This window comes from Peromyscus leucopus, chromosome 1, assembly GCF_004664715.2.
Source record: "Peromyscus leucopus breed LL Stock chromosome 1, UCI_PerLeu_2.1, whole genome shotgun sequence".
NCBI classification, from domain to species: domain Eukaryota; kingdom Metazoa; phylum Chordata; class Mammalia; order Rodentia; family Cricetidae; genus Peromyscus; species Peromyscus leucopus.
This window is the reverse complement of record NC_051063.1, coordinates 187882689-187901872: the sequence shown is the minus strand read 5'-3', so window position 1 is coordinate 187901872 and position 19184 is coordinate 187882689. Positions and strand designations below refer to the sequence as shown.

Here is a 19184-nt window from a genome sequence, read left to right as displayed (position 1 = left end):
CTGTGGAGGTCAGATACCGGGGTGCAGCGTCCTCCTAGATGCAGTTCTGGTCTAGGCTGGCAGCGAGCATGTGGGGAGGCTGTGCAGAGCGGGTGTAGGGCAGCCTGACAGCTGGAGCTGTGTGGAAGGCAGCCTGAGACCGGGTGGGAGGGACGGTTCACTGTGCGGCGACACACAACCGGAAACAGAGGATGGGTGGCTGTTGGTGTTTACATCAGTGTAGATGAAGGGAGGGGAGTGGGAGGGAATAGAAGAGTGACGTAAACGGAAGCTGGGAAACCTTTAGAATAAGACCAGCTAAATTGAAGAGCTGAAGGCAGAAGTGTCAACTTTCCATTCCCTGTCGTTGCTCCGGGGCCTGCACTGTAGGGAACCACGTGGTGCAGACCCGGCGAGGGGTCGCGGGGGACGCGAAATCTCCCCGGAGCCGCAGTCGCCGCCCGGGCGGCCTGGGAAAGTCACCAGTCAGCAGCGCAGTGGCGGGAACCGCAGCCCGGCGGCCCTGGAACCTCCCAGGTCAGAGGAGCTGCGGGGCTGGGACACGGGAGGGGAGGGACCGGGGAGCATTTCTTGGTTGTTCATAATAAAGCTGGATCCGAAGTTCTGCTGTGGATATCTTACCCTTGTCATCCTGGAACTCACTCTGTAGACCAGGCTGGCCTAGAACTCAGATGCATCCAATTGTGCCTCCCCACCACAGCCCGGCTGCCATAATATCGTATAAGGACACCCTAGTAGAATATTTCAATTTAATCTGTCGATATTTGCAAACACGATTCTCTTTGCTTTGCTGGAAAGGAAAATGCTCTTGAAATCTACATTCATCCACGCTAAATCCCATGTTATAGGTGGGTATCTGAGGACTTGGCATCCCTGCAAAAGTCTTAGGTATTAGTCATGAAAAGAAGTAAGGTTTTTTTCAGAGCAAGGGCATCTTTGCAGTCGGGAGACAAGGAATAACAAACACAAAGGCACTCCAGGAAACAACACTCACACAAATTTAATGAAGACACCACAGAAAAGTGGTTGCCACTGTAAGTCATGAGACATCAGAGGGCTAAGTGGAGGGTCGGCTTTTATAGTCTTTGTAGTGTGTGCTGTGACCTAGTGGAAAAGTACATTGGGGCCGGAAGTACTGCTTGGCGATGAAGGCTGAAACATTGGCCATTAACAGGGACTCTGTATTGCTAAAAGAATTTTTCTTGATGAGGTGTGAGAACTACATTTATCTCTGTGAATAAGGAAAATATTCAGAATGCAGTTAGGGATTATGCTGATTTGGTAAAATAGTGGTTGTAGTTTCTCCTCCAAGATCCATGCCTTCAATAGCCCTAGGGAAACTACCTAGGTTTCTAATACCAGGCATGATTTCCCTCTTGTTGAGAGGGTCTTAATGCAATAAGAAGCTGTTGATTACCACCAAGGTCTGTGTGCCACTCTTGCACCCTTAGGGCTATCATGCAGTGCAGATCATTGTTGTGGTTCATGGGTGTCATAGCTGGGTAGGACTGTTGACTGGCTCCCTCCATTGGAAACTTGAATGTTACCTTCTAGTACCATGAAAACTAGTCTCCAGGGAGGAGGCTTTAAGGTCATAACTATCTCTAGTCCTTTGGGATCTGTGTCTGAAGTGCATGGCTTCTTCAAAAAGAGACTCACCTTCTACCTCTGTGAGGCAACCATGAGCGACATCAATAGGCTACAGTGTTTTGGGAGTCTCTTGGACAGCTGTGACCATTAGCTTCAAAGCAGGCTTCTGATGCCTGGAGTTCTGGTTACTGCAGTAACTCCAGGTTGTGCACTCACATCTGAAGATTTGAAGCTGGGAGCTTCCTGTGAGAGAGAACATGCAGTGTCTGTCTTTCTGAGTCTGGGTTACCTCACTCAATATGATCTTTTCTAAGTCCATCCATTTAGCTGAAAAGCTAATGATTTTAATATCCATTTTTTGTTTTGTTTTGTTTTCAAGACAGGGTTTCTCTGTGTAGTTTTGGTGCCTGTCCTGGAACTCACTCTGTATCCCAGGCTGGCCTCGAACTCAAGCAGATCTGCCTGGCTCTGACTCCTGAGTGCTGGGACTAAAGGCTTGCGCCACCACCGCCCAGTGATTTCAATTTTTTTTTAACAGCTGAATCACATTCCATAATGTATATCAATCACATTTTCATTATCTATTTGTCACAGGAAGGACATTTAGGTTGTTTCCCTTTTGTAGCTATTGGGAATAGAGCAGCAATGAACAAGGGTGAGCAAATACCTGTGGAGTTCAATGTGGAGTCCTCTGAGGATATACCAAAATACAATTAACAAATTAAAAAATTTGTTTAAAAGAAAAGAAGAAAAAGACAATTACTAGTTTTAAATACTTTACATTGGATTGGATTGTTTTATATTGTATACAAATTTGAAATTCATATTGTTAGAAAATGTTATATGTATACTTCTAATTGAAATTATACCGTTCATTTAACAATGCAATTTTCTGATCCTTGAATGTTATTATTACCAACTATTAGGATATAAAGAAATGAAAGTTAGTAGTTAGAATTACAATAGAACTTGTAGTCATATTAGATATGTTTTAAAAATTGAGCAGATATATTTTAGATAGACAGGTCATCTTCAAACCCTTCAGAGATCTATAGAATATGGCATTTAAAATGTTTTAATAACTTAGAAAATTTTTCTTTTTTGAGACATGTCGGCTCCTGGCAGTACCAATCTACTTCAGAGGAAATATGGGCATTGAAGAAACTGCATATGGAGTTAACTTTCATTGTGGCAAAAGTTAGCCACTGGACAACAAAGTATCCTTGAATTAACAGGACAAAATGGACAGACAGAACACGAAACAAAGGACTACTGATTCTTGCCAAACCAAGTGTGGTTATGACTTTGTCAAAAGGCATCTTCTGAGGCCAGGACAATATGGAACCATCCCTGAAGTGGCTTTTGCAATCCGGCAAAGGTACAGTGCCCTTTTCTTCGAAGGCAGCTGAACAGGTGGTGGGCCAATGGCTTCTGTTATACAATGGAACAGCAGCTGAAACAGTTATTCTTGAAGAGTAACTAATCTCACGCCTCTCAACAGTAGACTGGCATTTAATAAAGGGCTGTGGAGAAGAACGGGATGCTGAGATGAAGCCATATATACACAGCCAAGAAGAATGGACAGCTGAATTAAAAAACCATCAACAATTTCCAGAATTTAAAATCCTGAATCATGACAGGACGCTAGTGGAATTCAGGTGTTTCTGGTACATGGACTGCTCTCACCCAATTTGAGGTTGACCTGTTGACCTTGTGTACATCCTACTTCACAAATGAGTCTGTCAGATACGCTAAGCCTATAGGCTGAAGATGATGCCCCAACACTGTGGAGAAACCTCAGGTGACTGTCCAGACAGCTGGCTGTTTCTGTCAACTCACAATTTTTTGGAAGTTGCTTGCATGAACTTCCTGTTTTTATTTTTATTAGGTAATATTATTTCCTTCTTGGGTCTCTGAGGGAGTTGAAGATTAGTTAGTTATAGTTGAAGATTAGTTAGTTATAGTTGAAGACTAGTTAGGGTAGAAAGTGAATTAGGTACATTTTGGACTTACCAATAGGATAGATAATGTAATTATTTTCTCTGAATTTGTCAAATACAAATGGACTAGACATTGTTTAGGTATTTATTACTCATATATACTATATATAGTTATTGTACTTTTGTATATAGGTTTTTTTTGTTAGTTATAAGCTTTTTCTTTTTTCTATTTATTAAAATAGAAAAGAGGAAATATGGTGGTATTTTATTTGTACTGAAATGTGATTTTAATTGTATGTTAATAAATAAAGTTGCCCAGGGGTCAGAGCTATTAGAGCCATAGCAAGAGTGTGGCGGTGGTGGTGCACACCTTTAATTTCAGCACTTGGTAGGCAGAGCTAGGTAGATCTCTGTGTGTTCAAGGATACAGCCAACATTGGAGACACATGCCTCTAATCTCAATACCATAGAAGACCTGGAGGGCTGTACATGCAAGCAGTGATGAGGCAGTCATGTGTTTGGGTTTACAACCAATGAGAAGGCAGAACAGAAAGTCAATATAAAGACGAACAAACAGGAAGTAACTCTCTTTTGGAGAGGTCTCTTGGCTGAAGAGGCTAGCTGTAGGGTAAGGCTCTTAGCTCTGATCTCTGGGCTTTCTTCTTTGCATTGGTTCTGTGTTTCTTATTTAATAAGACAGCTGGTTACATCTACATTTGTTTCATTGGCGAATGCTCTTTAAATATCTGTAATAGTCACTGAGCAACAGGAGCTGAGAACCGGGCTATTTTGCACAATACTGTTCAAGTTTAGCACACCTCTGGTTTGGATTGCTGGAGTTCTTGTCTAGATCTCTGTTACTGGATATGTAATCACAGTGATAGGGTGGTCTCTGAATGACCACACAGAGCAGATGACATTTGGAAACACCAATAGCTCTTGCTTCCCTTTTATTTCCATTTCTGACAGTTCTTTTCAGTGTTCACAAACGAAGAGAAACTGTCTCCTATTTGGTATAAAAAGTAACATTTTGAACTTCACCTCCCAAATACATTGATAGTAATTGCTGTATGAATATATCATACATTTAATCATGAAAGGGGATGATGATTTGAGATTTCTTCTTACTGAAATGAAATATTGACTATAATGGAATGTACTTTGAAATCAGTATCATCGGCAACGCTGTTGCAGCTACATACAGAGAGACCTTTCCTGCCTTTTTGCCTGCAGTGTTTATTGCTCTTACATGAGCTATAAGAATGTTGATTATTGCACCTTGTTCTTTGGGAAATAGACTTAAAAACTTTTCTAAAATGAGCCATTTCTTCTTAGATGATAGTTACCTTAGTAAACATGAGAGGCTGTATCATATTTGGATGTGTTTGAAGGCCAGCCTTTTCTATATAGAGAACAGGAGATTCCTTTCAAATGTATTCATTTGTACGTATGTGTGTGTATTTATATATATTATATATATGTACCTATTTAGACACTTAAGCGTGAGATTAACATCATATTGTCTGGTGAACAGAAGTAGTAAGGTGCTAGATGGTCACACTAAAAGCACAGTGGAGTGTGCAATCAGTCACTGAGTGGTGGGCTTGTAAACTGGGTTCAGGCTTTGAACCACCAGAATACCTCATGTGTAAATACAGTGTTCATGACTTAACTGAAATACAGTTATTGTAAAAAAAAAAAAAAAAAAAAAAAAAAAAAAAAAAAAAAAAAAAAAAAAAAAAATTCAGGTGTTTCTGGTACAGACCCTTTGAGGGTCATGTGTTAGGCTTACTTAAGATGAGGATTTGTTTATTAATTGAGGATTCTCTCTATGGACTCCAGAGTGGCTAGATATTTTTGTTTATTTTTGGTTTTCTAGACAGGGTTTCTCTGTGTAGTCGTGGCTGTCCTGGAATAACTCTGTAGATCAGGCTGGTCTTGAACTCAGAGATCTGCCCGCCTCTGCCTTCCAAATTCTGGGATTAAAGACATGTGCTACTGATGGCTAAATATTTTGTTGATAGTGTTTTCATTCCCTACATTTTGGTTTTTGATGTTGCTGGTTGGATTAATGGTAGTATTTTTCTTCCTTCTTTTTGAGAATTTGTGATTTGCTGTCTTGCCTATGGATTACTTTCCAGTTCCCCTGTATTTATCTTTTTTTAACATGAAATTTATAATTTCCTAGCCTGGCAGTGGTGGTGCATGCCTTTGATCCCAGCATTTGGAAGGCAGAGGCAGGCGGATTTCTGTGAGTTTGAGGCCACCTTGGTCTACAGAGTGAGTTCCAGGACAGCCAGGACTGTTTCACAGAGAAACCCTGTCTCCAAAAAACAAAACAAACAAAGAAAAAAAGTGTTATTTCCCATGTTCTCAAGGATGATTCCTCTGACTCTCCTGTGTCTCTTCTGTTTCTAATTATCTGCAGTGCTGCTTTAGTGAAATCAGTTGTGTTAACTCAGGACTATCTTGAAATGCACGTATGTCTCCATCAATTAAAGAGTCTATTTTTCTGGAGGCAACAATATGTTTAACGGTTTTCTCCCCAAGCTTCCAGTGTCAGTCCATGATTTCCTGGATTTGGGATCATGGACTGGACACCTGGTTGTAATCTGTTGTTTGGGTCTTTTCATTGTTCTTTCATAGTTTTCAGTATTAATTTTTGCTTTTCCTTTTTGACTCCTTGTATGAAAGGGCAGCAAGCCATCATTCATTATTCCTGGAAGAGAAACTCAAAGAAGAGAAACAGAAAGCAATGTCTGATTCTCCAGTAAACATGTCTCAGGTCAGTGGTCATGTCCACTATTGTTCTAGAAATGTTATATTTTGAGACATTGAAAGACTCTATTTTTTGTTTCTGATAATTTTTTAACTTTATTATAAAAAGCGTTGCAAAGAAACAACAAAAATTTCCCATACTGAAATTAACCAGATGAAAAGATTATACAACTCAATGACCTTTGTAGTGTTTGTTTTGTTTTGTTTTGAAAACAGAGTTTTTCAATGTATCTCTGGCTGTCCTATAACTCACCTTGTAGACTAGGCTGGCCTTGAACTCAGCTCTGGAGTCTCACATTTGATTTTATGTTTTAACAATAAAATATATTTTGATGTAGTCATCCACCAACAAAACCAAAAAGCCTATGACAGTATTAGAAGAAGAGCAATACCCTTTATATCCTTTTTCATAACTGGTGTTCATTACCTGAATTCAGTCCTACTTGCTCAAGCCCTGATCATTGTTAACCTTTCTTGTTCTCTTTTTTCCAGATTCTGCTATGCCCACATGTATGTTGTTTCCCATATATATTAATAGCAAAGTGATTCATATGAAGGAAAATATGATTTCTTCTCTCTGATACTGTATGACTGCACTTAATATTATATATTTTGAGTCATCTATTTTCCTGCAGAATTTTATTACACATTTCTCTTCAGCTGGATAATATTCTATTTTATATGTATACCACTTTTTATTATCCATTCATCTGATGATAGACAATTAGATTCATTCCAGTACTTTGCTATGTTGAATATGGCAGCTGTAAGCATGGGGTGTAAATATTTCTACAGTGGGGTATGGAGTTCTCTGGTTATGTTCCTAGGAGCGACATTGCTGAGTCCTACAATAGTTCTATCTTCAATTTTTTCAATAATCTCCAAACTGGTTCCTACAATGGCTGTATTAATTTACACTCTCCCACACACAGCAACAGTTCATGATGGTTCTTTTCTCTCCACATAATCTCTAACACATATTGTCAGATTGGTTGATGACAGCCATACTCTGCCTGGGGTGAGGCAGTATTTCAAAGTAGATTTAGTTTGTTTTTCCAAACATTTTATGGATCCTGAACACTCTTTGCAACATTTATTGGCCATTTGTATATCTCTCTTCACAAGGTTCTATTCAGATCATTTACCCATTGGTGAATAGCAGTTTTATTTCCTTGGTATTTAATTTGTGTAAATCTCAGTAAATGCTAGATATCAGCCCCTTCCCTCCCATTTTGCTTTGTATTGAGGGTACACATCCCATATTCACTTATGACCTGTAATTTGGAAAATATTTCCTCTGTGACACATGAACAAAAACAAACAAACAAAAAAAAAACAAATGTTGGGGCCTGGTGGCCATGCTTTCCACCTTTAATCCCAGCACTTTGTGGGCAAAAGCAGGCAGATCTCTATGAATCCAAGGCTAGCCTCTTCTACAGAGCTAGTTCCAGGATATCCAAATACTGACTCAAGGGAAAAGTAAAACTGAAGCCCAATTGCTACAGAGAATGGTCTATATCCTTATATCTTGTTGAGTGAGGCCTCATGAAGTATGTAGGCTCCATTTATGGAATCTGTGCAATGTCCTTCAATCATGCTTATAAAAATGTATATTAAAAGGCAAGGACTGCTTGCTACAAATTTAGAAATGTGTGGAATTTAGAGAGACAGGTGGATAGATAGACGGGAGGATAACAGAATTGGCTAGAGAATCCAGAAAGAAAAACAGAAAGCTATGCCCACTTAATAGTTAGCAAAGGAGGCAAAAAATCTTGGTTCTTAATACTAAATAACACTTCGCTAAGCACATTAGAAAGTGTGGAACATGGCTGGCACATGTGCCTTGATCATGCCATGAAATTGGTGTTCTAGAACATAACATCAGATTGTAGCCTACTTGTATTTCTCTTTGGTGTTTACTATCAAAACATTGTTGATTCGTCCATGTGTTTGTTGACACCTAATATCTGTTTGTCTCAGAAGAATTGCTGCTCACATCACCCACTTGGTTAGGATGCTCAGTGGTAACTTCCCAAACTGGAGATATCACTGTGTCATCCATTGCCCAACCCCATCTCACTGTCCCAAACAAGATCCCACTGTGCAGCCCTTTCTGGCTGGGAAACTTTATGTAGCATTATGTTGAATGCATCATGAATATCTTGGGGGCATTGTCTTATAGATGTCCATAAACCATCACATTTCATGCAGAAAGAACAGTCCTCCATGATTGCCTTGCTCTAGTCAGTTCCTGTGAGAGTCATGGCTCTACTCCTCTATCCTGCAACTGCAGTGTTTAAAAGTAGAGATTTGGGGAATGGGCTCTGACCTGCAGGTTTGCATTTCTATCCCTGACTTGGGGCTCAGACAGAATATATCATCACTTTCCATTTCCAGACAAATAAAGGAAGAGTCATAAACACCACTAACCTAAAATCTGTTAGGCAGTACAGCATAAATAGTAAAAAGGAACACACTGAGGACTACAAATTCAGACACAGTAGCTCAGATTTTCTCCTGAGCATCCTTCTGTGCTCTTTCATATTTGCAAAGCACTGAAAGGGGTCTATAATTCTCACACAATTTAATATATTCATTACTCACAGGAAATCTGTGTCACTTCTGAATGGATCCACAGCTACTACACTTACATATACATGCTTACTGGCAACTTAAACATTATTTGGTATGTTTTTGAACTTCCATAAATTTTTACAACTCTTGGGGAGTGAAATATTATTGAAAACTTCTGAGATTGTTATTTGTCTAATTTGCCTTATACCTATTTTTTAGTAAATTTTAGATTATATCAAATGTGGCTGATGCAGATTTTTCTATCTGCTTGGTGGTGGCCCAAATAGTCTCATAAAATTAATTACATGAACTATCTATCTCATATATTAATGTCGGCAGCATGCAGTGTTGTTATGCTCCTTGTTACTGAGGGAAAAAACCCAAAACCTCTACCCATGGTGTCAGCCGTGATGTCTGCCTTCCATACCTACCCATTTGCTATTTAATGGTGTGGCATTGGACCTAGAGTTTAAACATCCCAACTGAGCCTGTTAGAATAGTCATGTAAGGCCCAAGTACACACAGGATTGATATGTGTCAGTGTTTTAGCATAAGCTACAGGTACAACGTTTAAAACACATTTTGTCATCATGAATTTTCCTCCTGAGACATGTCTGCTGTGATCCTGTGTGATATAAACACAGCATCCATGACAGATAGATAACCATGTCCAGACCTTAAATATATTTCGTTTCTTGTATACTGCTTGTAAGACGATTGTTTCATCCTGTTTTCACAGAGTTAGAAAATCCATTATAGAATGTGACTATGTTAAAGATCATCCTTTTGAATAATTGTTTTCACTCATCTACATCACTAATTTCTTTAAATCTACTTATATCTAGAAAAGCACTCTGTCTGGTACCACTTGGTCATCTGTACTTTTTTGTTTGTTTCTTTTGGGGACAGGGTTTCTCTGTGTAACAGCCCTAGCTGTCCTGCCATCCACTTTGTAGACCAGGCTGACCTCCAACTCACAGAGACCTGCCTGCCTCTGCTTCATGAATGCTGGGATTAAAAGCGTGCACCACCACACCCAATTAAACTGTTGTTTTTTTTTTTTTTTTTTAATTGCAGGGTCTGTTGACATTCAGGGATGTGACTGTGGACTTCTCCCAGGAGGAGTGGGAATGCCTGGACTCTGCTCAGAGGGCTTTGTATATTGATGTGATGTTGGAGAATTACAGCAACCTGGCCTCTGTGGGTGAGAACATTTTGCTTGTAGAATTCCTAACCCATCTATTGTTTGTTCTGACTCTATAGATTGTAAAAGCTCTGATTAGCTGTCTTTGAAACAACAGAAGACTAGGGAAAGCTTGGTAGTAGAAAAAAACTTTATGGTATCTGAAAAACAAAACCTTTGATATTTTTTAAGTAAGTCTTTAATCTTAAAAGGAATTGGGTCTTCTGAACTGTACCCTTCTTGCTGAATAAAAACTAATTACTGATTCCACAATTAATTGTTTGATCAACCTTGAGGGATTTCGTTCTGTTTCTCTGAGATTTCATACAAGTATCGTGAATGAAAATTGTTGACTACCGAAAGCTGTGTTCTAGTCGTTGCTGGTTGACCTAAGAGAGAACTGAGGGAGACAGTCATTTGTCAAATGTTTAGTCTTGGGACAAACCCTATTAATCTGAATTGCACTCATTTTCAGAGAACTATTGCATATGTGATCCTGTCCATCAACATGTGAAGACTGAAAAGGAGTCTTGTCAGTGTTATGAGCTTGGCAAAGTGCTTCATGGCCTCTCCAAATATGCACTTTATAGAACAAGTGAAACTACAGAGCACTCTAATAACTACAGATGCAGTAACCACAGGGATGCCTCTATTGACTCATCAAACCCAGACAGACATGAAAGCATGCACACTGGAGATGAACCTTGCAAATCTAAAGACTGTGAGAAATCTTTAAATTTGTGTTCCAACATTACTCATGATCAGAGACTCTACACTGCAAAGAAAGAGCACAGGCAGGTAGAATATCATGACTATTTTACCTCTGTATACAGTATGTTGCAAAAAACAGTCTTCACTGGAGAGACACTACACCAGTGTGGGAAATTCCGGAAATGCTTCAGTACTGCCTTAAGCCTCAGTGTACCCCAGAGAATTTCTACTGGAGAGAAGCCCCACAACCGCAACATTTGCAACAAATCCTTTAACCAGTGTGCAAATCTCGAAACATGTCCAAGACTCCATACTGGAGAGAAGCGGTACACATGCAGTGAGTGTGGCAGATCCTTTACTCACTATTCATCGTTTAGAAGGCATCAGAAAATTCATTCTCTAGATATAGTGTATGAGTGTAAAAAATGTAGTAAGTCATTCCATGAATTATCACATCTTAAAACACATCAGAGAATCCACACTGGTGAGAAGCCTTACAAATGTGAGGTCTGTGACAGATCCTTTACCCAGCGTTCAAGTCTGAAAACACATCAAAGACTTCATACTGGCGAGAAACCTTACAAATGCAAAGATTGTGGGAAGTGTTTTCCACAGCTGTCAGCATTTCATAGCCATCAGAAAAGGCACACTGGGGAGAAGCCTTACAAATGTAAGGACTGTGACAAGTCCTTTGCCCACTATTGCAATTTCAGGAGACATCAGAAAACCCATACTGCTGAGGAACACTGCAGTTGTTCAGAATGTGGCAAGGTCTTTCATCAGCTTTCACACTTTAGAAGACATTACAGAATCCATACTGGTGAGAAGCCTCACAAATGTGAGGTGTGTGACAAATCCTTTACCCAGGACTCAACACTTAGAAGACATCGGAAAATTCACAGTGGGGAGAAACCTTACAAATGTAAGGAATGTGACAAATCCTTTACCCAGTACTCAACCCTTAGAAGACATCAGAAAATTCATACTGGGGAGAAACCTTACAAATGTAAGGAATGTGACAAATTCTTTACTCGGGATTCAAATCTTAGAAAACATCAGGAAGTTCATACTGGAGAGAAACCTTACAGATGTAAGAAATGTGACAAATCTTTTACTAAGTGCTCAACTCTTAGAAAACATCAGAAAATTCATACTGAAGAGAAAAATACTGTTTTAAATTATGTGACATAGCATTTATACAGTATTCTATGTTTACAAATCAAAATAGTATACATAATAGAAATATACATAGCCAGGAGTGGTAGCATACAACTTTAATCCCACCACACAGGAAACAGAGACAGAAAGATCTCTTGAGTTCTGAGTTTGAGGCCAGCCTAGTCTACGGAGCAAGCAAGTTTCAAGTAGCCAGAGCTACACCAAGAAGCCCTGTCTCAAAAAACCAAAAATAAATAAATAAATAAATAACGTAGAAAGATACATAAAGATAAACTTGTGAACCTCTTTAAGGAATATTTAAATCTTAGAAAGTATCACAAAGTTCATGTTGAATAAAATTTTGCAAATTAAATAGTGTCTTTTTTTTCTTTCATTTCATTTTTTTGTTTTGTTTTGTTTCTTTTTATGTTTATGGTTGTTTAACCTGCTTGTATTACTGTACATTACATGTATGCCTGTTGCTTTTAGATGTCAGAAGAGGGCATCACATCCCCTGTTGCTATAGCTACAAACAGTTGTGCACCTACATGTGTGTTGGGAAATAAACCCTGGTCCTTCAACCCCTGGGAAATGCTATAATAAAAATATTTATCTTGTTCAACATCCAAAAATTCATAATAATGCCAGGTGTGGTGATGCATGCCTTCAATCCGTGTACTTTGGAGGTAGATGCCAGTGAAACTCTGTGAGTTCAAGACCAGCCTTATCTACAGACCAAATTTCAGAATAGCCAGCGCTACACAAAGAATTCCCCAAAATCTTCTAAAACCAACCAAAACCTTGGGTGGGGGAGAGAGACAGAGAGAGAGAGAGAAGGAAAAGAAAAAAGAAATCCCTGAAAGTATGTGTGAATTTGTTTTGAAGTACTGAGAATAGTATGTTGAAGAGTTTACTCCAAACTCTAAATAAAAAATGGTACTGCTCCCATTAACTGCCAGTAGACCTTTAAGAAGGAAAGGACTCTTGGGACTCTGCCTCGGCCATGATGAAATGGCAATTATCCAATCTTACATGGTTGCTATTGTCAGCACTGTACTACCCATTACCAACTAACTACAAGAGGATGCTTCTTTCACCAAGGCTGAGAGTAGTATAAATTGATAATTTTTTGTTTTTTTGTTTGTTTGTTTGTTTTGTTTTTTTGTTTGTTTGTTTTTCGAGACAGGGTTTCTCTGTGTAGTTTTGTGCCTTTCCTGGAACTCACTTGGTAGCCCAGGCTGGCCTCGAACTCACAGAGATCAGCCTGGCTCTGCCTCCCGAGTGCTGGGATTAAAGGCGTGCGCCACCACCGCCCGGCCTAAATTGATAATTATAAACATGAATATTTAGATGGCAGATAACAAGATCATGTACAAAACATCTATAGGTTCTGCCTTTGGATTTTTCATTCCCAAGCCATGTTTTTTGACCCTGTTACAGTACTAGGGATGAGTTCCCCTCTATGGAGCAGAGCTCAAATCCAATCAGGAGAGAGGTTGGTGATGCCCATAAGCAGTGATGCCTGTGTTGCAGCAGTGCACACATCCCAGCTTGTCGGTTGGTATTGTAGGATGCAGGGTCCAGGGGTAGATAAGACCACTGACATCTTTTCCTTGCAGGCCTGTGAAACCTGGCCCGCAGGACATCCCTGGTAAGTTCTAGTTTGCTCTCCCTCTATCATATAACTAAAGTATTTGGTGTCTTCAGCTACACCCTGTACTTATGGTGGCCAAGTAAGAGCACTGGCAATGACCTGTTTTGTCTGGGATGCCTCTGGGGCCTTCCTGACCAGGAAGGCATAGGCAGATAACTAGTACCTGGTACAATGAGTTCTGTTTAATACCCATAGTGTCTGGGAACAGCATTATTTACCCATGTACGACCCCTCTGTTCAAAGTTTTAAAAATTGTATTTCCTATTAACTTGTAAGACAGTGGGATTTCATAAGCTTCAGATGTCCTCTTGGTTGACCCTCCAATTCTTCCTCCTTTCTTCCTGCTGTATGCCCAGTTAAACATTTAGTACACATTATCCAATGCTCATTATTTCATACCACAAGTGTTCTACTATGCTCTATTATTATACAATAATATGCATTTATATTATCTACCTGGGTTGCAAAATGGGTTCTCAAGTAGTTTCTTCATGGACATCTCACTTGAGTTGACCTTTCAGCAGGCCCTCCCTTACCACCACTGCACTACACACTTGAACCATTCTGCCCCCTGAATACCCGCTCTCTCATTTCATATCACCTGTATTCTACCTACCACCCTCTCTTCCTGCTCACTGACTTCTTCGTGTAGTATACCACTTGAACACAAGACAAAAAGGAGTGGTTACTATGTATGAGCTGTAGTGGGTAGCTATTCCAGCTTGGATCTGGAAGTTCCAACCCCCATTGAGACTCTGGCAACTGTCATGCCTACGAGGCGGGGACAAGGGAGGCATCTGGAGACCCGAGAACTGGATGGGAAAGCACTCTCTCTCTTCCTGGACCCTGGACGGTGGAGGTTGACTGAGCAGAGCTCCAGAGAACACCGCTGGATTGCGATACACCTTCCCCAGACCCCCACAACCTATCTATTCCTTCATTTGTAAGTCACCCACTAAATAAATCTTCCTTTTAACTACATAGAGTGGCCTTTATAATTTCCCCAATAATGAGCTTCCTCTGAGATTCAACCCTTTCTTGGAGGAAGGCCCTCAAAAGTCGGGTTATTAAAAGGTAAAGGAATGGGATGCTCTAGTGAGATGTAAATACTTCATTCTGCAGAGAAAATCATGAAGCTTAGAAATAGACAACTTAATAGTTTCTGGAAGTTGCAGAACTTGGCAAGATTCATTAGTGCTCTCCTACCTCATGAGCATATATATAATCAGTAAGGACTGCTGACACTGTCTGACAAGCAGAGCTGTACAGAAGATGCTCAGACCAGCCATGGAGCAGACACAGTCATGCTGTGGGATGATTTGTATGTCCTGTGGGAGCCCTTCTTGGGTTCTTTGTGGCGTTACCCAGCAGGTCCATATAGAGGATGATTAGGACCATGGGCCTGAGTGCAGGTGTTTGAGATGGTCTGCACTTGGCTGTGCTGGGGGATGGTCTGTATGTCAAGTTGTTCTGATTGGTTAATAAATAAAACCTGATCGGCCGTGGCTAGGCAGGAAAGATAGGCGGGACTAGCAGAGAGGAGAAATAAAAGGACAGAAGGGCAGAAGGAGACACTGCAGCCGCCGCAATGACCAGAGACACTGCAGCCGCCGCCATGACCAGCAGCATGTGAAGACGCTGGTGGGCCACGAGCCACGTGGCAAGATATAGATTTCTGGAAATGGGTAACTTAAAGATATAAGAAAAGTTAGCAAGAATGGGTTACTTAAAGATATAAGAAAAGTTAGCAAGAAGCCTGCCATGGCCATACAGTTTGAAAGCAATATAAGTCTCTGTGTTTACTTGATTGGGTCTGAGCGGCTGTGGGACCGGCGGGTGACAAAGATTTGTCCTGACTGTGGGCAAGGCAGGAAAACTCTAGCTACACAGTCAAGCTGCCTGGACCAGACCAGACAGGACAAGCTGACTGGAGGAAGTAGTGAGTGGCTTGAAAGACACTTCCAACCTCCCCTGGGCTGCCTGCAAGCTGTGCAGTGATCCCCAGGTTTCTAACATTATTAGCCATCACCCACAGAGTGTCATAATGCAGCTGTCATAAGTCCTTTATGTTTCTCTAAGTAACCCCTCACCCACACTCCTGCAAGTTACCCCCCCAAAAAAACTCACAGGTTCACTGTGCTTAGGGTTGACTCAGTGCTTAAGAGCACTGTCTGCTCTTTCAGAAGACCCACTTAGAATCCCAGCACCCTTACACAGGCACTCAATCTGTAACCTCAAATCCAGGGCATCCAGCATACTCTTCTGGCCTCTGGGGGCACCAGAAACACACATGGTGCACAGACAGGCATGCAGACAAAACACCTCTATAAAGATAAAGGAGCCTCACTGTTTTTCACGTTGGACTCCATTGGTTTCCCAATTTTGGTTTGTCATTGGTTCCTTATCTGTGATAAGTAGATGTTTGTCATTGTTTCCACAGGAAGAGTGTCACACATCTGTTCTGTAATTGGGGTCACAGTAGTTTTCTTACTTTCATTTTATCTTTTTTTTTCTTTTTTGAGATCATCTAGACTGATTTTAAAAGTTCACCTTCTACTTCTCATCTCAGACCAGTGTATGACCTCCTTTCCCCACATTTATGCCTATGTTAGTTATTTCTATTCCTGATTTGGCCATTCTAACTAAGGTGATATGGGAGCTTAAAGGAGCCCTACTCTGTGTTTTCTGATAGGTATAAAACCTTTTTTTTTTTTTTAATTTGGGTTTGTTGTTTGTTCCTTTGTTTTATATTTGCTTTTGGTTTTACTGTTTTAGTTTTGAGATTATTATATAATTATATTATTTCACCTCTCGATTTCCTCCCACAAATCCTCCCATATACCCCTCTCTGATCACTTTCAAATTCATGGCCTTTTTTCATTAATTGTTATTGCACACTGATATATACATGTAGATACATATATATTTCTCAATATAACTTACTCTCTTCATACGATGTTACTTCTATGTATGTTTTCAATGCTGACCATTTGGTATTAGATAATCAGTTGGCTTGCCCTTCTCTGAGGTACACCATTTCTCCTGCTCCCAGCATTCCCCAGTTGCCTGTAGTTCTCTGTGTGTGGTTGAGGCCTTGTGGGCTTTCCCCATCCACTTTCACTGTCCATTGTTGTTGTCCTTGATCAGTTCCCATTTGGGCAGCCATGTTGGAAAGATTTTATGGGTATTGATTCTGGTCTTACTAGGACACACAACTCCACAGTAAACTCCTTAATCCTCTGGCTCTTACAATCTTTCTACCCCCTCTTCAAAAATATTCCTTTAGCCTTAGGTATAGGAGTGTTTTGTAGATGTAATCCAATGAGTCTGGCTTCCACAACTCTGCATTTGATTAATTGTGAGGTTTTTTTTTTTGTTTTGTTTTGTTTTTTTTTGTAGTGGCCTCTGTCTGTTGCAAAAAGAAGTTTCCTGATGAGGGATGAAGATCATGCTTATTTGTGGGCACAAGGAAAAATGTTTAGATTCGTGTTAGGGATTATGCTGGTTCAGTAAAGTAGTGGTTGTAGGTTCTCCTCCAAGATTCACCACTTCATCGGCACCAGTAGGCAGCTAGAGTTCCAGCACCAGTCATGGTTTCCCTTTTGTTAAAAGGGTCTTAAGTCCAACTCGAGAGCTGTTTCTTACCACGAAGGTATGCTTGCCACTGCTGCACCCTGAGGGCAGTTGTGCCAGGATGATCATTGATGTGGTTCACAGGCACCATAGCTGGTTAGGACTGTTGTTTGGCTCCCTCCTATGGAAGTTTATATGGTGCTTCCAGTGGCATGAAAGCTACTTCTCAGGAAGGAGTTTATTTTAAGACAGGGTTTCTCTGTGTGTTGCCAGCTCTCCTAGACTCACTATGTAGACCAGGCTGCCATTGAACTCAGAATTCCCCTTGCTTCTGCCTCCTGTGTGCTGGGGTTCAAAGGCTTGCATGACCTTGCCCAACTATACATAACTTGTTATCCATTTCATAACTTTGTTATGAACACCATAGCTTTTTGTTACCCATGTGATAACAATTACCAAGCTAACTGCACAGCCTACTTGAAATGAGTTAGAAAGTGGATCTTATGTCTACTAACATTAAGACTTCTATTCCACTGAGTTGGAAACTCTAATGGAAATAGATGAGTTTCCAGGTGCATACAACACACTAAATTTCAACAACATGATATAAATAATGTAAACAGAAGTACAAGTAGCCATGAGACTGAAACAGGAATAAAATGCCCCCTTAAGACAACCCCATGACCAGATTGACAGATTCCATCAGAACTACAAAGAACAGCAAAGCTACTTAAAATACTTCTTGACACATAAAGGAAGACTTCCTGATCTTAGTATTACCTGATATTACACCAGGCACTGATACAACCAAAAAGAAATTACAGACTGACATGGTCATTTAAAAAAATATTATTAGTTCTCTCTCTCTCTCTCTCTCTCTCTCTCTCTCTCTCTCTCTCTCTCTCTCTCTCTCTGTGTGTGTGTGTGTGTGTGTGTGTGTGTGTGTGTGTGTGTGTGTGTGTGCCTCAAATACTGCCCACTCTAACCTCCTACCTCTCTACTATCCTCGTCCACAATTCCAACAAATATCTCCATTCAGTTTGCTTTGGGCCCCACTGAGATTAACCAGGGCCATGTGTGAGACTGTGGGTTTACAGATATGTGTCAGAAACTGGTGGGCTCAGCAGAGGACTACAGCTAAAGGTAATGATTCTTCTCCTACAATGCATCCATTGCCAACATTTGAGAAGTAAAGGGTGGGCTCTGTGAGCCTTTCCCTTTCCTAGTCTGATAGTGGTCTAGTGTGAGGTCAATGCACGTCAGTGCAGCTGCATTTGGTTACTGATTACAACAGCTGTGTGGAGTCTAGAGAATGGCATGTCTTAGCCCTTTTTCCTCTTTCCCTTCTTATTTCTTTTCCACATCTTTATACTCAACATTCCCAGAGCCATAGATGGGATGGTGTAACTGACATTTTTAGGACTGGGACCACAAACTATACTTATTTTCTTCAACAAGAACAGCCAACAGTCTATGCAACCAGCATTATATTTTTCCACCAAAGAAATTTTCAGTTGTATCTCAAAGCACCTTAGCGTGAGTTACAGAAGACAAACTGGTTTCTGAAAACGGCAAGGCTACTATCTAGTAGCGAGAGCAGTACAGCGCGGGATGTACTTAGCCCTGGGCTGTTAGCAATGGACTAATCACTGACTTCTTGAGACACCTAATTCTTTTCAAAATCCATTTCCTGAAAGGTCTCTCCCCAAGGCTCTATTGCAGTATTTAGTTTTGGTTTCTCATGTTTGTGTTAGCGATGGGACGCTGACATCTGAATTTAGCGGGTTATATTTTCTGTAAGTTGAAGCCCGGGAGGCTGGTAGTCAAGTCGAGGTTAGGCTGTCTGTCTTTTATCTGAAGGGCTCGGAACTCACTGTGTGGCTCAGAAACCGGGGTGCAGCGTCCTCCTAGATCCAGTTCTGGTCTAGGCTGGCAGCGAGCAAGTGGGGAGGCTGTGCAGAGCGGGTGCAGGGCAGCCTGACAGCTGGAGCTGTGTGGAAAGCAGCCTGAGACTATGTGGGAG

General features: G+C 40.7%; 2 protein-coding genes across 3 annotated transcripts in view; both read left to right on the top strand.

Annotated features, from left to right (window-relative positions):
- LOC114688538 (zinc finger protein 665-like) overlaps positions 1–19184 on the top strand; it is a 107085-nt gene that overhangs the window by 43053 nt on the left and 44848 nt on the right.
- LOC114688540 (zinc finger protein 54-like) lies at positions 375–12740 on the top strand. Of its 2 annotated transcripts, none has more exons than XM_037202706.1 (3): positions 375–516; positions 9960–10086; positions 10541–12740. In XM_037202706.1, the coding sequence occupies exons 2-3, from the start codon at positions 10053–10055 to the stop codon at positions 11965–11967; spliced, it is 1461 nt and encodes a 486-aa protein (XP_037058601.1). In that variant the 5' UTR covers positions 375–516; positions 9960–10052; the 3' UTR covers positions 11968–12740. The 2 variants fall into 2 exon arrangements, with proteins under 2 accessions (XP_037058601.1, XP_037058597.1); XM_037202702.1 differs by lacking the exon at positions 375–516 and adding an exon at positions 5834–6315.